At 45.1% G+C, this 20,378-nt stretch overlaps 1 protein-coding gene across 1 annotated transcript in view; it reads left to right on the top strand.

Annotated features, from left to right (window-relative positions):
* Window positions 1-11,273: 11,273 nt before the first annotated feature.
* os9 (OS9 endoplasmic reticulum lectin) overlaps window positions 11,274-20,378 on the top strand; it is a 37,222-nt gene continuing 28,117 nt past the window's right edge. Inside the window, exon 1 of the mRNA XM_033015836.1 lies at window positions 11,274-11,513. Coding sequence (XP_032871727.1) covers window positions 11,370-11,513 — 144 coding nt within the window. The 5' untranslated portion in view covers window positions 11,274-11,369. The remainder of the gene's footprint in view (window positions 11,514-20,378) is intronic.

Here is a 20,378-nt window from a genome sequence, read left to right as displayed (position 1 = left end):
GGCAGGTCAACCATCAAAGGAGTATTTGGAAGTATTGGGGAAGTCAAACAGCTCAACTATTGCTCAGTTGTTTACATCTTCACTTGCTGTACTTTGGCCAGAAGGTATAAAACACAAGAATGTTCTTCTGTTTGTGACTTAAAGTTTTATTCCCCAAAATGTTGCATTTGACATGCTTAGCTCAAGGACTTCATAGAATTGCTAAGCACATACGTAGCTTGTTTTCAAATGTCGATCGCCTAGTTTCCAATGTCAAGAAAATCTTCCTCAAAGCACCGTCACTTTTACAGTTGTTCAAGGAAATGGCACCCAAGATTCCGCTACCTCCTCAGCCCGTTTTGACTAGGTGGGGTACATGGCTCTCTGCAGTACTCTACTATACTGCAAATTTTGAAAAGATAAAATAAATCGTCAACTGTTTTGAAGAAGAAGAATCTGCTGCAGTCAGGATCGTCAGTGAAATCATGCAGAAGAAGTCCCTCCACTGCGACCTTGTGTTTGTTGCTTCCAGTTTTGCAAACTTCCCACAAACTATCACTTCACTTGAGAATCGTGGCAAAACATTGGTGTATAACTTGCAGATTTTCAACAAAGTAACTGACGATATTCGTAAAGTTCCTGCCGATGTAGATAAAGACATTCAAGGAAGATGTGAGAGAGTGATTTTAGCTAACAAAGATCTTGAAGAAATAGAAAACATAGCTAAAGTTCTCAAAGGTAGTTGTAGTACACAAGATATCAACATGAATATAGAGTCTGTAGCTTGTTTCGGGTGTGCACCAGTGACCTCAGCTGAGGTAGAAATAAGATTTTCACAACTGAAGCATATTCTGTCTGACAGGCAGCATAGTTTAATACCAGATAATTTGAAAAAATGCTAGTAATTATGTGCAACCTGGTAATTTAATGTAACATACCTTTATCTAAATCATTTTAAACCATATTTTGATAGTGGAAATAAATGCCTTGTTATGCCTTTTTAGTCAATAAATGCCTTTTTCATGCATTTTTTGTAGTTTAATTACGCCTTTTTGCCTGCCTATTTCAGAGCTTTTTAGTGCCTGTTTTTTAACATCCTGGCTCTACTAATAACTCTTTTATTTTCCATCAATGGGAAAAATCCTCGGGGCCTGATCATCGGAGGAGGACTCTGAGTAAGATGGCCAAAAAATCACAGCCATATATGGTAGCGTTTTTTTCTAAAATCGAACAACAGCGCAAACAGGAATTGGTCAAGATGAGACTTTTAATGATATAGATAGATTTGTACACTATGGACAGCTGGATTGTAATGAGGTATTGTCTTTCCCCTGACTGGATAGCACGCAACAAAAGCTTTTCACTGTACCTCGGTACATGCGACAATAAACTAAACTGAAACTCAGTGGCTATTTGAGGACTATTGCTGACACTCAATATTTCGGAGAAACACCATGAATAATTACTGCTTATTTTTGTCTTTTCTGGGAAAGGCTATCCACTAATTCGGAGTGGCGGCGCGGCTCTGGCTGCAGCGGCTCGCCGACAGTCCTGTTTGTTTTGTGTTTTTTGTATTGTTTATTTCGTTTTTGGTTAGTCTAGTTTTGGTTTTTAGTTTGTGTTTGGGGGGGGGGGTTGAAACGGGGCTTGCTGTCTCTCCCTGCGGGGGAATGCGACTTTTTTGTCGTATTCCCCTTCTCTGCCTCCGTCTGCGCTGAGGCCTAATGGCGGAGCTGGCGACCTCGAGGCTCAGGAGGCAGAGCCCGCCAGGACTCGCCCTGAGCTCGCTCCCGTGAGGGCGGCCCGGCCCGGGGCTGGAACAGTGCTTCCGTGAGGGGCTGTGACGCTCCCGGGAGGGCGGCCTGGCCCGAGGAAGGAACGGTGCTCCCGTCGGAGTGGCCGAGCTCGGGGAGGTACGGCGTTCCCAGCCCGAGGGAGGAGCGGCGACCATGTCGGGGCGCTCCCAGCCCGAGGGAGGAGCGGCGCCCATGTCGGGGCGGCCCAGCCCGAGGGAGGTACGGCGCCCATGTCGGGGCGGCCCAGCCCGAGGGAGGAGCGGCGCCCATGTCGGGGCGGCCCAGCCCGAGGGAGGAGCGGCGCCCAAGTCGGGGCGGCCCAGCCCGAGGGAGGAGCCGCGACCATGTCGGGGCGGCCCGGCCCGGGGAAGAAGCGGCGCCCAAGTCGGGGCGGCCCAGCCCGAGGGAGGTACGGCGCCCATGTCGGGGCTGGAACAGCCCGAGGGAGGTACGGCGCCCATGTCGGGGCGGCCCAGCCCGAGGGAGGTACGGCGCCCATGTCGGGGCGGCCCAGCCCGAGGGAGGTACGGCGCCCATGTTGGGGCGGCCCAGCCCGAGGGAGGAGCGGCGCCCATGTCGGGGCGGCCCGGCCCGGGAAGAAGCGACGCCCAAGTCGGGGCGGCCCAACCCGAGGGAGGTACGGCGCCCATGTCGGGGCGGCCCAGCCCGAGGGAGGTACGGCGCCCATGTCGGGGCGGCCCAGCCCGAGGGAGGTACGGCGCCCATGTCGGGGCGGCCCAGCCCGAGGGAGGTACGGCGCCCATGTTGGGGCGGCCCAGCCCGAGGGAGGAGCGGCGCCCATGTCGGGGCGGCCCGGCCCGGGGAAGAAGCGACGCCCAAGTCGGGGCGGCCCAACCCGAGGGAGGTACGGCGCCCATGTCGGGGCGGCCCAGCCCGAGGGAGGTACGGTGCCCATGTCGGGACGACCCAGCCCGAGGGAGGAGCGGCGCCCATGTCGGGGCGGCCCGGCCCGGGGAAGAAGCGACGCCCAAGTCGGGGCGGCCCAACCCGAGGGAGGTACGGCGCCCATGTTGGGGCGGCCCAGCCCGAGGGAGGTACGGTGCCCATGTCGGGACGACCCAGCCCGAGGCTGAAGACGGCACGATACTCACGTGAGGGTGGCTGGGACGGTGTTCTGGCGGTGGTGGCCTGAGTCCGGGGTTCGGCCGCGGGCCAGCAGCTGCGTCTGCAGGACTGGTGGGTGGCAGCTTCGACCACCCCGGGGCGCGGTGATTGAGCCGCGGGACAGTTTTTAACATCGCCCGGTGGGGGATCGCCTCAGCGCAGAGGGAGAAGAGGAGGGGAGAGACTGCAGACCTAAAGACTTTTGCCTCCATCACAGTGAGGAGATGTTGGGTGGACTCACTGTGGTGGATGTTAATATGTGTTTATTGTTGTTTTTTATTATATTGTATTGTATGTATGACTGCTGCAATTTTCTTCAGACTTCGGTTTGAATGACAATAAAGGCTATCTAATCTAAACTAATCTAATCTAAAACAGATAAATTATTTTGGGAAAAGAGGTATCAGCAATTGATTTTTTTTACATTCAAAGTGGCTTGCCACATTTAAATAAAAGATGGGTGACATTTTTATTATTCTGGGAATGACGGAGATTTCTTTCCATCCTGCAGTCTAATTTAGCGGTTGAGCACTAACATTGTGACCATAAAAAGCACCTCTGTTAATTTTGAGGAGTTAGTGGGTCAGAACATTAAAAGAACAGGTGCTGTTCTGTTGAAAAGTGGGTCATCTTGGAATAATTAGCCATACATTTTTGGGTTACCCACTTTCCTGAATATAGGACGGTTCTTATTTTCTCAAGTAACAGCCGGGAATTACTAACCCTGTTTCCCTAAAATTGAAACTTTTAAGGTTCAGCATTGTTTCTTCTGCAGTTGTACAGAGCCCTAGTGAGACTACACCTGGAGTATTGTGTGCAGTTTTGGTCCCCTAATTTGAGGAAGGACATTCTTGCTATTGAGGGAGTGCAGCGTAGGTTTACAAGGTTAATTCCCGGGATGGCGGGACTGTCATATGCTGAGAGAATGGAGCGGCTGGGCTTGTACATTCTGGAGTTTAGAAGGATGAGAGGGTATCTCATTGAAACATATAAGATTGTTAAGGGTTTGGAAACGATAGAGGCAGGAAACATGTTCCCAATATATTCACAAATCTATTTAAGATAAAAATGGAACCTAATACTGAAAAGATTATATTTGGAGTAATGGGAGACGGGAACAAATTAAACATATCCCAAAATTCATTCTTTAATTATGGGTTAATAACAGCAAAAAAACTCATACTTAAATTTTGGAAAAATGCTACTATACCAACGCTTAAAATGTGGATTAGTAATATGTTGGACACAGCACACCTGGAAGAAATGAGACCCCTCCTAATAGATAAACAAGACCAATTCTTAACGAGTTGGTCTCCATTTATTGATTTCTTGGATTCATGTGGCGCAACTGTATCGTAAAAATCAAAAGTTTCAGGTATGGGTGAAAGATGATCAATAATATAAAAACTCATCTCCTTGCGGTGATTTGATAATCTCCCTCCCGCTTTCTTTTCTTGCATATTTCTTTTCCTCCTTTTTATTCACACACACTAGACTTTCCTCTATTCTTTACTATCTCTTTCTTTCTTATTTCTCTCTTTAAAAAAAAAAAAAAAATGTTGTACAGAGAATGTATTATGTTAACATAATTTTGGGAACCTGTAAAAAGATACCACTAGAAGTACTTACTTCTAAAAAAAAAAAGGCAAAAAAAAAATATTCCCGGGATAGTGGGACTGTCATATGCTGAGAGAATGGAGCAGCTGGACTTGTATACTCTGGAGTTTAGAAGGATGAGAGGGTATCTCATTGAAACATATAAGATTGTTAAGGGTTTGGACACGATAGAGGCAGGAAACATGTTCCCGATGTTGGGGGAGTCCAGAACCAGGGGCCACAGTTCAAGAATAAGGAGTAAGCCATTTAGAACGGAGACGAGGAAACACTTTTTCCTCACAGAGAGTGGTGAGTTTGTGGAATTCTCTGCCTCAGAGGGCGGTGGAGGCCGGTTCTCTGGATGCTTTCAAGAGAGAGCTAGATAAGGCTCTTAAAAATAGCGGAGTCAGGGGATATGGGGAGAAGGCAGGAACAGGATACTGATTGGGGATGATCAGCCATGATCACATTGAATGGCGGTGCTGGCTCGAAGGGCCGAATGGCCTACTCCTGCACCTATTATCTATTGTCTATTGTTACAAGCGAACAGGTTCAAGGGTCTGACTAGTAGAATGGAAAAGGCTCCCTCATCTGTTTAGTTACAAATCAGTTCTATTGGCAAGAGAGGACAATAACGATACTTGTCTTGGTCTGTGCGGTTACAGCAGCACACCTCACCCTCTCCCTCTCTCCCTCTCTCTAGTCACGTCAAGACATGTTTATTTGTCACATACGCATACGAGATGTGCAGTGAAATGAAAAGTGGCAATGCTAGCGGATTGTGCAAAAAAACCCCCAACAAAACAGAATAGAACAGAATCAGAGCACACAGCAAGTGAGGCAGCATCTGTGTCGAGAGGAGTGGAAGGTCTTCAAACTGAAACATTGACTCTGAAGAAGGGTCTTGACCCAAAACGTCACCCATTCCTTCTCTCCAAAGATGCTGCCTGCCCTGCTGAGTTACCCCAGCGTCTTGTGTCTATCTACGGTGTAAACCAGCATCTGCAGTTCCTTCCTCCACTGTTTCTCCTCCCACCTATCTTGCTGAGTGTTTGCAATAAAACAGTTTCAGGAGAACACAGTAAAACCTGGTTGTGACTGGGGTAAATAAAAACTGTCCTTTCTTCAGACAAGTGGATCACTCAAAGATGTGCATCTCCTTTTCAGTCTCATGGTTTGCTGCACCCTGCTGCATTAGGGAAGTCCCCAAATTCCACCTTCAATGAGAGGAGACGTCACCTCCTTCCCTCCACTGCCCAGGGACAGGCAGAGGGGGATCAGCTTCCCCAGAGTACAGGCATTCAGAGACTGCACTCATCCCTACAGAGGTCTCCCTGGCGACCTGCTGCTAGGAGCACCAAACTGTAGCCCTGGAGAATCTCTCTTTTGCCTTTTGCAAAATAACTTGCTTCCTGTGGGCACTGTTTCCGCACCAGCCTTTCCAGGTTCCTCTCACTCCCCGGGAACGCTCTCCCACTCTCTCCCATCATTGCAGATGCCATCTTCTGCTGCAAGAGGTAAACATATGCCCCTGTCCCACTTAGGAAACCTGAACGGAAACCTCTGGAGACTTTGCGCCCCACCCAAGGTTTCCGTGCGGTTCCCGGAGGTTTTTGTCAGTCTCCCTACCTGCTTCCACTACCTGCAACCTCTGGCAACCATCTGCAACCTCCAGGAACCGCACGGAAACCTTGGGTGGGGCGCAAAGTCTCCAGAGGTTTCCGTTCAGGTTTCCTAAGTGGGACGGGGACATTATGCAGACACAAGACTGCAGATGCTGCCATCTGGAGCAGAAAACGGGTTGCTGCAGGAATTCAGGAAGCATCTGTGGGGGCAAAGGAATGGTCGATGTTTCGGATGTAGACCCTGCATCAGGATCGATAATGTGAAGGGGAAATAGTCAGTGTAAAGAGGTGTGTGGGGTGGGGGTTGGTGCAGGAGGGGGAGAGGCAGGTAGAAGAGAGCTGGATACAAGTCAGGCAAAATGTTTGGCAAATGGAGCCAGGTGGTGGGAAGGTGGAGATCATAATCATACGTAATTAGTCAAGTATGTTTTGCAACATATGAGGAATTTGATTTGCCATACAGTCATCATACCACTAAAAAGCAACAGAACACACAAAATACATTTTAACATAAACATCCACCACAGTGACTCCTCCACATTCCTCACTGTGATGGAAGGTGAAAAAAAGTTCAATCTCTTCCCTTCTTTGTTCTCCCGTGGTCAGGGGTCTCGAGCCTTCTGCTGATGGGGCGATCTTGGCTCCCGTAGCCGGCGGCGTTTTGGGTCCTCGCGTCAGGGCGATCAAGCTCCTGCATCGGGGGGGAATCTCAGCTCCCCCGCGCAGAGCGATCTGACCCCGGGTCGAAACCTTCTGCGTCGTTTGGAGCTCCCGACATCGGTCTCTACCCGAGACTGCGAGCTCCTCGATGGTGAAATCCGCAGGCTGCGGTTGGAGCGACGATCCCAGGCAAGGGATCGGCTCCGATGGTAAGTCCACGTCCCCGCGGTGGGGCTCCAAGTCATTCCCGAGCAAGGCCTCCAGCCCCATGATGTTAGGCCGCAGAGCGACCGGAGATACGATCCGGAAAACAATCGCATCTCCGGCAAGGTAAGAGACTGAAAAAAAGTTTCCTCTGACCCCCTCCCCCCCCTCCACCACCCCCCACATAAAACAAACCAGAGAACATTAACATAAACATTTAAAACACACCAAAAAATAACAAAAAAAAAGACAAAAAAGACAAACAGACTTGGCGAGGCTGCCCCCTGGTGGTAACAAAGGCTGGGAGGTGATAAGTGCGGTTAGCAAATGGGGCTGGTTACATTATGGCAATGCACAGATTAAGTCTGCTCTTCGATACTGTCACAACTGAAAGAAGTGCTACATTTCCGCATAGGATGCCAGGCTGAACCTAGTGTGCCATTTCACCCGGATAGTGCTAACTGTCAACCTTGCGATTAGCTTTCTTGCTCAATGTGCAACCTTCAAAAACAGCTGGGCCGCAAACAGTGCCTTCCCACCACAATAAACAAAACAGCATCAAGCAATTGAGGCCAATCTTTGATAGGGCAGATTAATTACCAAAAGAAATGGGATCGTTGGACCAAAATATTATGTGATTCATCAAATATTCAACACAGGTCAGATAGAAAGTTGAATATTGTGAATCCCCAAGTCTATTTACATTTCTGTAATACTGATGCCCCCGCATGGTATGCCATGGGTTTGTGATTTTCAAGAGCAGGTTATTGAATTGCAGGAGAGACAAAATGGAGACACAAGAGACTGTAGGTGCTGGAACCTGGAGCAACAAAGAATCTATCGGAGAAACAATTATTTTTCCCTCCATAGATGCTCCCTAACCCATTGAGTTCCTCCAGCAGATATTTTGTCGCTGGAGACACAAGTCGCAGTGTTTGAATGTTTGGTGTGCCATACCAGATGTGTACCACAAACCCATGGCATACCTGTGCTCAGCCATGATGTGCCAGACCTCAAAGGCACACAGAGAGAACTAGGTCAGGTTGCCAAGCCAGATGCACAAGAGATGCTGGCTACAGCAGGCCACTCCTAGGATTCACCTGTCATGAGAAGGAGATCATGAGGTGTTAGTCCACCTAGCCCGGACCTTTTGTCTGAATGGAAAATGGATGAAGAACCGGCAGAAACATTCACATCTGAAGATGTCCATCTCATTAATGAGATGTAATCCCAAAGTCTTTTTTTTTACAATCTAGCCACCAATATGTTTATCTGATGCTGGCCCTTAGATACTGAAGGGGCTGCGATGGAGGATTACATTTAACCACCTGCTGAAACATTATGATAAGGTAGATCAGTGCACTTTGTCAAAAATAAATTTGTATTTTAGTATTCATACATGAATGAGCAAATGTTGGTAAGAAGATGCCACGATATCCTGAAATGAAAGAGTTATAGGGAGATACAGCACAGAAACAGGCCCTTCAGTCCATCAATCCACACCAACCATCAGGCGACCACTTACACCGATCCTACATTAATCCCATATGTTTAGTCTCTCCATGAACTTCCCACGGATTCTACCACTCAGATTCTGGTGAACTTCTACCGCTGCACCATCGAGAGCATCCTTACCAACTGTATCACAGTATGGTATGGCAACTGCTCTGTCTCCGACCGGAAAGCACAAAGTGGTGAAAACTGCCCAACGCATCACCAGTTCCTCACTCCCCTCCATTGAATCTGTCCAAAGCAAGTGATGTCCGCGAATGGCGCGCAGCATCGTCAAGGACTGCTCTCACCCCAGCCACAGTCTGTATACCCTCCTCCCATCCGGGAGGCGCTACGGGTCTCTCCGTTGCCGGACCAGCAGGTCCAGGAACAGCTTCTTCCCTGCGGCTGTTACAATACTTAACTCTGCACCTCGGTGATTGCCAGTCACCCACCCCCGGACACTCCTTCCCCCAGAAAAATTACACTACTACTACTGTATGTACGTATATATATTTATTGCTCATTATTCTATGTTCGCTCTTCTAGGGGGATGCTAACTGCATTTCGTTGTCTCTGTACTGTACACTGCACAATGACAATAAAGATTGAATCTGAATCTAAATCTGAATGCACATGAGAGGCAATTTATACTTGCCAGTTAACATACCAACCCACATGTCTTTGGCAAAACACAAAGTGCTGGAGGAACTCAGCGGGTCAGGCAACATCTGCGGAGAGAATGGACAGATACCAGGTATCAGGTTGGGACGCTTTGGAGAGAAACATAGAAAATAGGTGCAGGAGTAGGCCATTCGGCCCTTTGAGCCTGCACCGCCATTCAATATGATCTTGGCTGATCTGGGATATGGGAGGAAGCCTGAGGAACCCAGGTGGTTTTAGATGCAATTGTGAATATTGGCATCATATATTTGAAAAGGTCCAGGTTAGACCTTTACATTGGTAGACAAAAATGCTGGAGAAACTCAGCAGGTGCAGCAGCATCTATGGAGCGAAGGAAATAGGCAACGTTTCGGGACGAAACGTTGCCTATTTCCTTCGCTCCATAGATGCTGCTGCACCCGCTGAGTTTCTCCAGCATTTTTGTCTACCTTCGATTTTCCAGCATTATTAAACATAATGCAACCTTTACATTATTCGGCAATCTAAAAATCTTTTATTTGAGAGACACAGCATGGAAACAGGCCCTTTGGCCCACCGATCACTTCTAGCTGTACCTTATCCCACTTTCTCATCCACTCCCTACACACTAGGGGGCAATTTACAGAAGTCCAATTAACCTACAAACCCTTCGCTCCATAGATGCTGCTTCGCTCTATAATAATAATAATAATAATAAACTTCATTACGGACTCGAGGTCCAGACAAGGGGCAACATTACATTAAAAATGCATTGCATATTAAATATCATAAAATACATATAAAATCTTAGTATATCACTTATAAAAACATCATAATTTATATATTTTTTAAAAACACAATACATAAGTTAAAAATCCAGATTAAAAGAATGATACAATGTCGCTCCAGGTGGCCCAGCCGCTGAGAGGACTCTCCCGACGCCGGGGCAAGACCACCCGGTGAGAACGGCCAGGAACATCGGGCGTCCGTAGAGGCAATTGCGGTGGCCTCAATAGGCCTGACTTTGGGGTGAACTTGGGATGGGGACTGGACATTGTGCCTTCCCCCACAGTGGTGTCCATTGTGGGGGGATGATTTTTTGTCTGTAAGGTAATAATCCTGTCAGTCTTTGTCCAAGATGGCTGCCGTGAAGGGAGAGTGGACGCTGGCGCGCTTTAGCTGCCGCTGCTCTCTCTTCACATTGTGTTTTTGATTTTTGTTTTTGGACTGAATTCTGTTTTTAATTTGTGTTTCTGTGATGTCTTTATTATTTATTTTATTCTGATTATATGTTTATATTCCTGTTAACCTATGTAAGGTGTCCTTGAGATGTCTGAAAGGCGCCCAATAAATAAAATTTATTATTATTATTATTACAACGAGACAACGATACCAGTGTCTCCACAACTGGGATTCGTAGCGTGTAGTGCTAACCCTTATGTTTGACAAGGCCACAATAAGCACATTTTTAGAGTCATTTATCCTGCAAATGAATGTATACATGTGATGTCTATAGATTATTTCATCGTATTTCATAGATTACTCCATCCTATTTCCTTCGCTCCATAGATGCTGCTGCACCCGCTGAGTTTCTCCAACATTTTTGTGTACCTAACCTCCAAACCCTGCGCACAACTTTGGGACGTGGGAGCACCACTGCGTGTCGCCCTATTTAATCGAGCTGAATGTGTTCTGAACGTGTACTTTTCATGAAGGAAAATGCACTTGAGTCACCACTGCAGTGCAACGTGATCAGCAAAAGTCAACGAAGGAATGGCCACGACCACCATCCTGACTGACAATGGCAGCAAACCAGTTGTCACGCGAACAGTGGCTTATTTATCCACACCATTGACAAATGGGACGAGACAAAAAGTGTTGACCCGGTCTAAATTCTTGACCCGTTATAACAGCGAGGGAGGGAGGGAGGGGGGGGAGGTCGGTGTCATGAGTGACAACAGTGTCACCCAGTCAATTTGTGACAAGGTCTCCGGTCAGTTCGCCCGCTGGAGCTTGTTCAAGCAGGTTAGGTTGACTCACGCATCCAGTGCCCGGGGAGGAGGGGAAGAAGGGGGGGAGGGGTGAGTGGCGAGTCATTATCTGAGTGACGGAACAGTTGAGCAATTACCGACGGGCCTGGCCCCGCGTCATGGCATGATTGGCTCCACTTGACCAATCGCACCCGCGGGGAGGCGGGACCAAGCCTGATAAAGTTCGGGTGAGAAGTCGCACGCCTCCGCGATGTTCCAAGATGGCGGGCACAACAAGGAGGCTCCTGCTTGTCACCGTATGGTCGGCGCTGGTTTTGTGCCTCTCAGCTTTCCTCAACATCGAAGAACTGAACGAGATGAAGTACGGCATCGAGATCCTCTCGGACCCCATCATCAAAGGGCAGGTGAGTTGGACAGTGCTGTCATGGGGGGCACGGTTGCCTTTAACCGGTTGTCGACCCGTTCGCGTGTTGTTGTCTGCACATCACTTTTAACGTGATCTACTTGCAATGTCCAGTTCACTTCATTGTTGATGAATCTAAATAAAGCGACGTGTCCGTTTTTGTCAAGCACGCATCATGGGCAGGTAGTGATGGTGTGACATTAGGATGTCTGTATATTAACAAAAAGTGGCAAAAGTGAACATCTGCTTGTTGTCTTTTAGGGGATGGACTGCCCGTTTTAATTGTTTTTCTCGTGTGTGTTTTGCGTTGTGCAGTAGACTTTAATCCAAATTGAGAAGGATTAAATGAGGTGTAATGCATTATTTCGGGTGCTGTTCTAAAGTCCGGACACCTTGAGATTGTAAAATTGTTAAGAGAATCCGAATATTTTTTTTTTTTTTTAATGTAATCTCGTTGTATCCTTCGCAGGTGTCTGATCAGCAAAATTAAAATATTGTGGAATAAGATGTATTTTATTCTTTTCCCCTCTATGGGTACTTTTTTTGTGTGTGTTCGGGGTCCTTATACCATGGGATTGTCCATATGGTGTGTACTTTTTGACACCAGTGGAAATAGCACAAGCTATTGCCAAAAGCATGTAGCATTTTTGTTTTGTTTACTTTGTATGGCCAGATAAGGAATTTGCTGAAGCAGTGGTAATATCTTATTACTTTTCTTTACTCTTTCTTTCAAGGGTATATCCAGCAAGTAAATCGATGGCATGACATCTGTAATTCCAAGGTACTTGGTGTCACAGCCTGTGTGAAAATCTGAGAGCACCAAATCCTTGACTTGCTGCTTTTGCAACTCAGTATAACTCTTGGAAAGATAATTTGCAGAAGCTAGCAATAATGTGTCCTTGTAACACAGAAGACTGGTCATTTAACGTAGTGAGCTATTTGTGTCAATGTCGGGTTGTACAAGTGGTTGAAAAATCCCACTGGCACTTCGCCATATATGTTCACAAATGAAAATTGGCCACTTAAGTTACACGCCAGAGGGTATCCAATGATACACTGATGGTAAATGGTTAATATAAGGCTCCGACAAATGTGTTTGAAAACATGTGCATGGTAGATAGTCTGTCATAGCACAATGCCTTAACCCAATACATGCTTTATAAAAAACAAAAGGCTGGAGAAACGCAGCCGGTTAGGCAGCATCTGTGGAGGGAATGGGAAGACAACATTTTGGGTCGGGACCCATCTCACTGGAGTAGGGAAGATAAAGTGAGGTGGGGGCAAGCCTGGCAAGTGATAGGTGGATACAGGTTGGAGGGTGGAATAATTGGCAGATGGGTGGAGTAGGTTACAAAGGCTAGAGGTTTAAAGGAGGCAAAAGGATGTCTGATAAGGAAAGAAGAAGAGGCTTAAATTTTAAATCTTACTGTACATGAGTGCAATCAATCACAGATAAAACAGTGAAACGATTATAAATAGATCCTCTTCTGGGGCAGCACGCAAAGAGTCGGCCATGTTCCAACGCCATCTTGCAACTTTCAGCTCTCTGAAGGATCTTATCTTGGCCTAAGAAGATGTGCAATATCCTTTTTTTAATTTCAAGGCACATTGTCCTGGTGGCACTAGATTTGTGAAGTAGGGGTTGGTGTACATTCTTGGCCATAGCTTCAACGTGGCTGTTCCAGGACAAATTGCTGGTGATATTTATTCCTAATTCGACCATTTCTACTAAGGCTCCATCAATATATACCTGGGTGTATATGTACTGCTTTGCCATTCACTGCCTCCTGTCCCAAACTACTTAACAGCTGGTGAGGTACGTTTGAAGTGTTTTCACTGTTGTGGTGAAGGACGTTTTGCTGTCAATTTGCACATCAAATTCCCAACAGACAGCCAAGAGATAAGAACAATATAATCTGTTTCTTTTTAACTTAAGTTGGTAGAGACCAGGGCACCAAGCAGAATAGCACTGCTGTTCTTTGAGCATGAGCAATATATATAAAACATAAAATTGTAAAAATACAATGTTCTCTCTGCTGGAAATAATTTACAACATTCCTATACCTGACCTGTAATCAAGTAACATCCCAACTATAGTGCGCACCGATCGACTCTGTGCTGCTCTGGAGTGTTAGCCCTCATGTTATGCACTCAAATTTCTGCGATGAAATTTGAACCCACTGCATTTCACTGAGAGCTAAATACATTTTAAAGTGGTTGCGTTCAGAAGATGCTGTTCCTGTCTTGAACGCGAGCAACAAATAGTTGGAGGATTGGAGAGGTGGGTGAAAATGGAAATGTCTTTGGAGTCTCGCATTGCAAGTTCATTTAAGGTGGGCTTAATGTATATTTTGTGCAAAGCTGATATTTGAAAGCAGGGTGTTTACGAAAGAACTGCAGATGCTGGAAAAATCGAAGGTAGATAAAAATGCTGGAGAAACTCAGCGGGTGAGGCAGCATCTATGGAGCAAAGGAATAGGTGACGTTTCAGGTCTCGACCCGAAACGTCGCCTATTTCCTTCGCTCCATAGATGCTGCTGCACCCGCTGAGTTTCCCCAGCAATTTTGTGTACCTGTTCAGTAATACTGTTTGTTATGCGTTAACAAAACATTTTTCTTGCCTTTTTTTAAGTTACTGGATCTGATTTAATTCACAATGTGGGTACAGTTGTGGGGATACATTGTAACCTTGCGCTGGCTTGATTGAATAGAAATTGATTGAATAATTAAGTATTTTTCTTTCTCTAGATACTGACTGACCTGCAATGCATTTCTAGCACTTAATTTTAATTTAACACCACTTTTTAAAACCAAATAAAAATGTAAATTGCTCAGCCACGATGACTAAATGCTATGCTCGATCTGCTGTCCTTGTTTGGGACTGAAATGCAAGACTTGTTTTAACATGAACATGAATAGTTAATATAAATGTTATAGGATTCCTTGAATAGTATGATCAGAAATCTTGAAATTACCTTTGGAACACTTTCCAATAGTTCAGGCATGTAGTATTTTTTTCTCCATGGTGCTTCAGCCTTTTGTTATTGATAATGTTTGTTGTTTTTAGTATGATACTTGGGCTCATGAGTGCAAAAGAAAAATCTGTTCCTCAATCATAACTTTTCTGTAATGAATTAAAATACCGATGATGATGCAAAGTTGATTATGTATTAACATTTAAAAAAAAATGTTATTTCAATCTAATGGGATAGAAAGAGTAAGCATTTCATGTGTTAAGAGCATTCTGTGTTTCTGGGGTCATGCCACACTGAAACAGGCTCTTCAGCCCAACTTGCCCGTGCTGACCAAGGTGCCCCATGGACACTAGTCCCACCTGCTTGCATTTGGCCCATATCCCTCTAAACCTTTCCTATCCATGTACCTGTCCAAACACCTTTTAAATTACCTCCTCCTACAGCTCTTTCCATATACCCACCACCCTCTGTGAAAAAGTTGCCCATCAGGTTCCTATTAAATCTTTCCCTTCTCATCTTAAATCATTGTCCTCTGGTTCTTGATTCCCTGACTCTGTGCATCTACCTTATCTATTACAATCATGATCGTATACACCTCAAGAAGATCACCTCTCATCCTCTTACCCTCCAATGAATACAGTCCTAACCTGCCCAACCTCTCCTTGTAGCTCAGGCCCTCAAGTCCTGATAATCTCCGCATAAATTTTCTCTGCACTCTTTCCACCTTAACGACATCTTTCCTATAACAGGGTGACCCAAAACTGAACACAATACTCCAAATGTGTCCTCACCAGCACCTTGTACAGCTGTAACATAAGATCCCAGCTTCTATACTAAAAACCCTGACTGACTACCACCCTCCCAAGAGCCCTGACATTTACTGTGAAGGTCCTGCCCTGGTTAGACTTCCCAAAGCACAACACCTCACATTTATCTGCATTCAAATTCTATTAACCATTCCACTGCCCACTTGCCCATCTGATCATGATCCTGGTGCAACCTTTGATAACCAGCTTCGCAGTCTACAATGCCCCTCACTTTAGTGTCGTCTGCAAACTTGCTAATCATGCTTTGTATGTTCTCATCAAAATCATTGATTTTAATGACAAACAGCAATGTGGCCAGCACCAAACCCTGGAGGTTGTAAATGTCTGAAAAGGAGGTTAAATGGAAGTATTGAGATTAATAATTTCTCAATGTGTGTTTTAAATTATTTTAAGATCTATCCAAAAGGTGTGCAAATACATTGTGAATTAAATTCCCAAATAATTGCTGTTAATTTTGCATTAGGTTGCATGGGCTTGCAGGACTGATTCTTGATTCTATATTCTACACACTTGGCCAGGCATTTGGTATCTGCTTATGTGGGTGGCATTAGCGGAAGAATTAGCCTGGTTCTATCATTGAGTGACTAAAATTAAACTTGCGTCCCGGGGTATGCAAATGACAGAAACCGCAGTTGGAAAAAATTTGCGTCTGTTTATTTCTAGAACAGTTGACGTCATAGTCTCAGTTTATCGAGATATGTGCAAGAAGAGAGAAGTTGATGTGCAAGATTGCTTGCAAAACTGAAATGTGTGACACGTTGAATGCTGGAATCGAAAGAAGAAACAAGACATTGTTCATTGAAGAATGTATAATATAGTTGGTCTAATGCATTAATTACTTCCAACTAATGAATACTATTTGAGGAGTTTTAAGGGGGAATTTGATAGACTACCTTCAAGATTATCAGTGATTGCAGGCCAGTGGTAGATGCCATCAATTAAAGACAGTCACTAATAAATCCAATGGGAATTCTGGAGAAACTATCTTTACTACAGATTGGTTAATGTGAAATTTGTTATCAGAGTGAATGGTTGAGGTGAAAAGCATTAAAGCACTTCATTATACAAGTGGAAAAATAGCACAGTTATTACTGGTGGAATTAGATGAGGAGACTCCTGGGGAGCATAAACGCTGATAAGTTAGAACAAGTATTTTTTTTGTCTGCTGGTTTTGATGCTGCAAGTTTTTCTTGTGGGGTTGGGAAAAGCTGGACAAAAAGAAAGATATTACTCTATTTCCTGCTGCACCTCTCATGAATGCTTGGAGCAGGATTCCCAATGAAGCTCATTGTGAGATTTCCTGTGACGACTAGATCTTTCTCTGACCGTGCCAGACAGGAAGTTGTGCAAGTATGTGGAGAACTTGCCTAAATCCTCAGGGTATTCCACCCACCAGCCTCTATTCTGTGTCGTCTAACCTTGCTTTTATTTCTTATTTTTAGTTTAGTTTAGCGATACAGTGCAGAAACAGGCCCTTTGACCCACCGAGTCTGTGCCAACCAGTGTACCCCGCACATTAACACCATCCTACACACACTAGGGGCAATTTACACATGCACCAAGCAATACCTGTACGTCTTAGGAATGTGGGAGGAAACTGAATATCTCGGCGAAAACCCGAGCGGTCATGGGGAGAAGGTACAAACTCCGTATAGACAGCACCCGTAGTCGGGATCGAACCTGGATTTCCGGAGCTGCAAGTGCTGTAAGGCTACCGTGCTACCCACATTCTCTTCCATCCACCTGTGTCCCCCCCCCCCCCCCATATGTCCAAAACTCCTTAGAAAAGCATGGAAGTTGCCCTTCAAACTACACACCATCCTGACTTGGAAATGTATCATTGTTCCTTCACCGTCAGTGGGTCAAAGCCCCGGAACTTCCTCCCTAACACCATTGAGGGAGAAGCCACTCTACAAGGACTGCAGCGGTACAAGATGACAGCTCGCCACCACCATCTCAAGGGAAACCAGGGATGGGCAGTTAAATTGTATTATTGTTTAATAATAATAATAATAATGGATGGGGTTTATATAGCGCCTTTCTAATACTCAAGGCGCTTTACATCGCATTATTCATTCACTCCTCAGTCACACTCGGTGGTGGTAAGCTACTTCTGTAGCCACAGCTGCCCTGGGGCAGACTGACGGAAGCGTGGCTGCCAATCTGCGCCTACGGCCCCTCCGACCACCACCAATCACTCACACACAGGCAAAGGTGGGTGAAGTATCTTGCCCAAGGACACAACGACAGTATGCACTCCAAGCGGGATTCGAACCGGCTACCTTCCGGTCGCCAGCCGAACACTTAGCCCATTGTGCCATCTGTCGTCCCGTTTAGCTCAGAGATACAGCATAGAACCAGCCCTTTGGCCCGCTGAGTCCACGCCGACCATCTATCACCCATTCACACTAGTTCTATATATCCCCCGTACACATCCACTCCCGACACACTTTACAGGGGCCAATTAAGCTACAAACCCATATGTCTGGGATGCGGGAGGATATACCGGTGCACTGGAGGAAATTCATGCGATCACAGGGAGAACGTGCAATATCCGCACGGGACGCACTGAGGTCTGGCTCGAATCAGGGTTTCTGGCGCTGTGAGGCAGCAGTTCAACCAGGGTGGTGTCTAATTGTACATTTATCTGTTGTGTTATTGTGTTTAATGTGCCTGTAACGCTGTAGCAACTAAGAATTTCATTGATCTCTTCATGACAATTAAAGACTCTTGACTTTTGACTCGTTTCTGTGGCTTGGCTAATTGGTGGTTAAACTTGCTGGAGAATTTTTGTTGTTGTCCTCAAATATCCTTAAGTGCCTGTCCCACTGTACGTGGTGATTCAAGAGTTCTCCCGAGTTTTCCCCTGATTCTAACTCGGAGAATGTCCGTAGGAGTTCGTGGATGTCTCGTAGTGGCTCGTACGAGTAAAAAGTAAAAATATTTTTCATCACGGGTATTTTTTTTACTCGTGGACATTTTTCACAGTGTTGAAAAAACGTCACGAGTTTGCCGGTTTTCCCAAGTACCTACCGTTACTCGTACGAGCTGCTACGAGATGTCCACGGACTCCTGCGGACCCACTACGGACATTCTCCGAGTTCGAATCGGGGGGAAAACTCGGGAGAACTTTTGAATTACCTCGTACAGTGGGACTTAAGTAGCATTCAAAGTTGACAAGTTCTTCTCTGCATCTTTATGCTTCAGTGAAAAAACACCGCTCTTCAGATCTTTACATTTGTTCTTAATTTTTTGTGCCTGTTTCTGCCTCGGGTGCAGATGTTATTCTAGTGGTTCACCAAACATTGTGGCAATTACTTCTCTACTCGTGTGGTCCTATTTATGGGCTGGCATGCATGCATGCAGCACCAAATGTTTGTTGTAGATAAGAAGGTATATCAACATGCTTTATAATTTGTTGCTGTTGACTTTCAAAGTTGGCAGGAATGATTTGTTTTGTAGTTAATGGCTGGTTTCAAGTTCCCCAAATGCATTTCGTTAGCATTGCTTTATTTGCCAGCTGTGATGTGTCGTGAAAGGTTGCCTATTTAGTCCATTGTGCTGCCAGTAAATATACATAGTAACTACATCATTAATTTAAAAAAATTCATTGTGTCAGCCGTATGTTGTGATAGCCAGGTAACCTTGCGTTGGAAGGCATTGCACAATAGTATAAGATTTGATCCCATGGTATTGTGTTAAAAGTACTGTCTATAGTTTCTGTAAAGGTCAAATCTACAATTGAACCAGGCAAGAATAGATGTAGTTGCTCTATCCTTCATTTTCGGACTACGGCTCCCATTCAGAGTTGGCATAATTGTACAATTCCACCTTCATGTCAAATCTCGTGACTGCTTTGCTGAAAGTGGCGAAGTGAATTGAAGTATTTAATATGTGTGCAACTCTGCTCCACACATTGCATTTCTGATGGAAATACCCTGACCAAAATTGCTGTGGTTTCTTTGATTTGGTTCTGTTTCCCCTGCTCCTGAAATAGATGCCCTTTAATTGTTGTTCTGTAGTGCAGTGGACTGTTGTGAGTCCTGACCCACATGCAACTCATTGTTGAAAGTTTTATCAATCAGGGTAATGCATGTGTTTTTATTGCTTTATCTGAAATAACTGTCCTGCTGTGCACTGTATTTAACTGACATTTCGATTGTTCACTCAAAATGTAAACATTGATTTATTGTCAATATAAAGTTGCTGATTAAAGCAAAGAATCTAAAGAAATATGCCGAGCTTTATTTACACACCCATTTTTATATATGGAACATCATAATAATAATAATATCTTTTATTGTCATTGCACATAAGTGCAACGAGATTTGGGTATGCAGCTTCCATCCAACATCATAACTTAAATAACTACTAAAATTTAGGTTTATGGTATGCCATTGTGGTAAAACAGCATTCCATATCATGTTTGCTGCAATATGAATCCCTGTGCAATGTTGTACACAGCTTATTCAATATTGACATTGGTAGTTATTGTGTAGCTTTTCCTCCCATGTATACATTTGACAATGCAATAGCAGATGGTGCCCAACCCAGTAGACTCTGTGACTGGATGTTAGTCCTAGAAATTGATCTGCAATCAGGCATTATAATCACTCCACTTTTACATCTCTACCCCCCCACCCCCCCCACAAAGACATTTCTTACTTTACCTATGATCCTTTCATCATTACGAATGGCTCGATTGTAATCATGTATTGTCTTTCCGCTGTCTGGCTAGCACGCAACAAAAGCTTCACTGTACCTGTTACACGTTCAAGTGAGTTTATTGTCATGTGTCCCTGATAGGACCATGAAATTCTTGCTTTGCTTCAGCACACAGAACATAGTAGGCATTTACTACAAAACAGATCAGTGTGTCCATATACTATCATATAAATATATACACACATGAATAAATAATATGATAAAGTACAAATAACAGATAATTGGTTATTAATAATCAAAGTTTTGATCAAACACATGACGATAAACTAACTAGCCATGTGAGTTTAGCCACTGTCTGTGGAACTGTCAGGGTGGTGTTTTTCTTTCAGTGACATTTTC

This window comes from Amblyraja radiata, chromosome 46 (assembly GCF_010909765.2).
Source record: "Amblyraja radiata isolate CabotCenter1 chromosome 46, sAmbRad1.1.pri, whole genome shotgun sequence".
NCBI classification, from domain to species: domain Eukaryota; kingdom Metazoa; phylum Chordata; class Chondrichthyes; order Rajiformes; family Rajidae; genus Amblyraja; species Amblyraja radiata.
The sequence above is the reverse complement of the archived record's forward strand: the minus strand, read 5'-3'. Positions and strand labels throughout refer to the sequence as shown.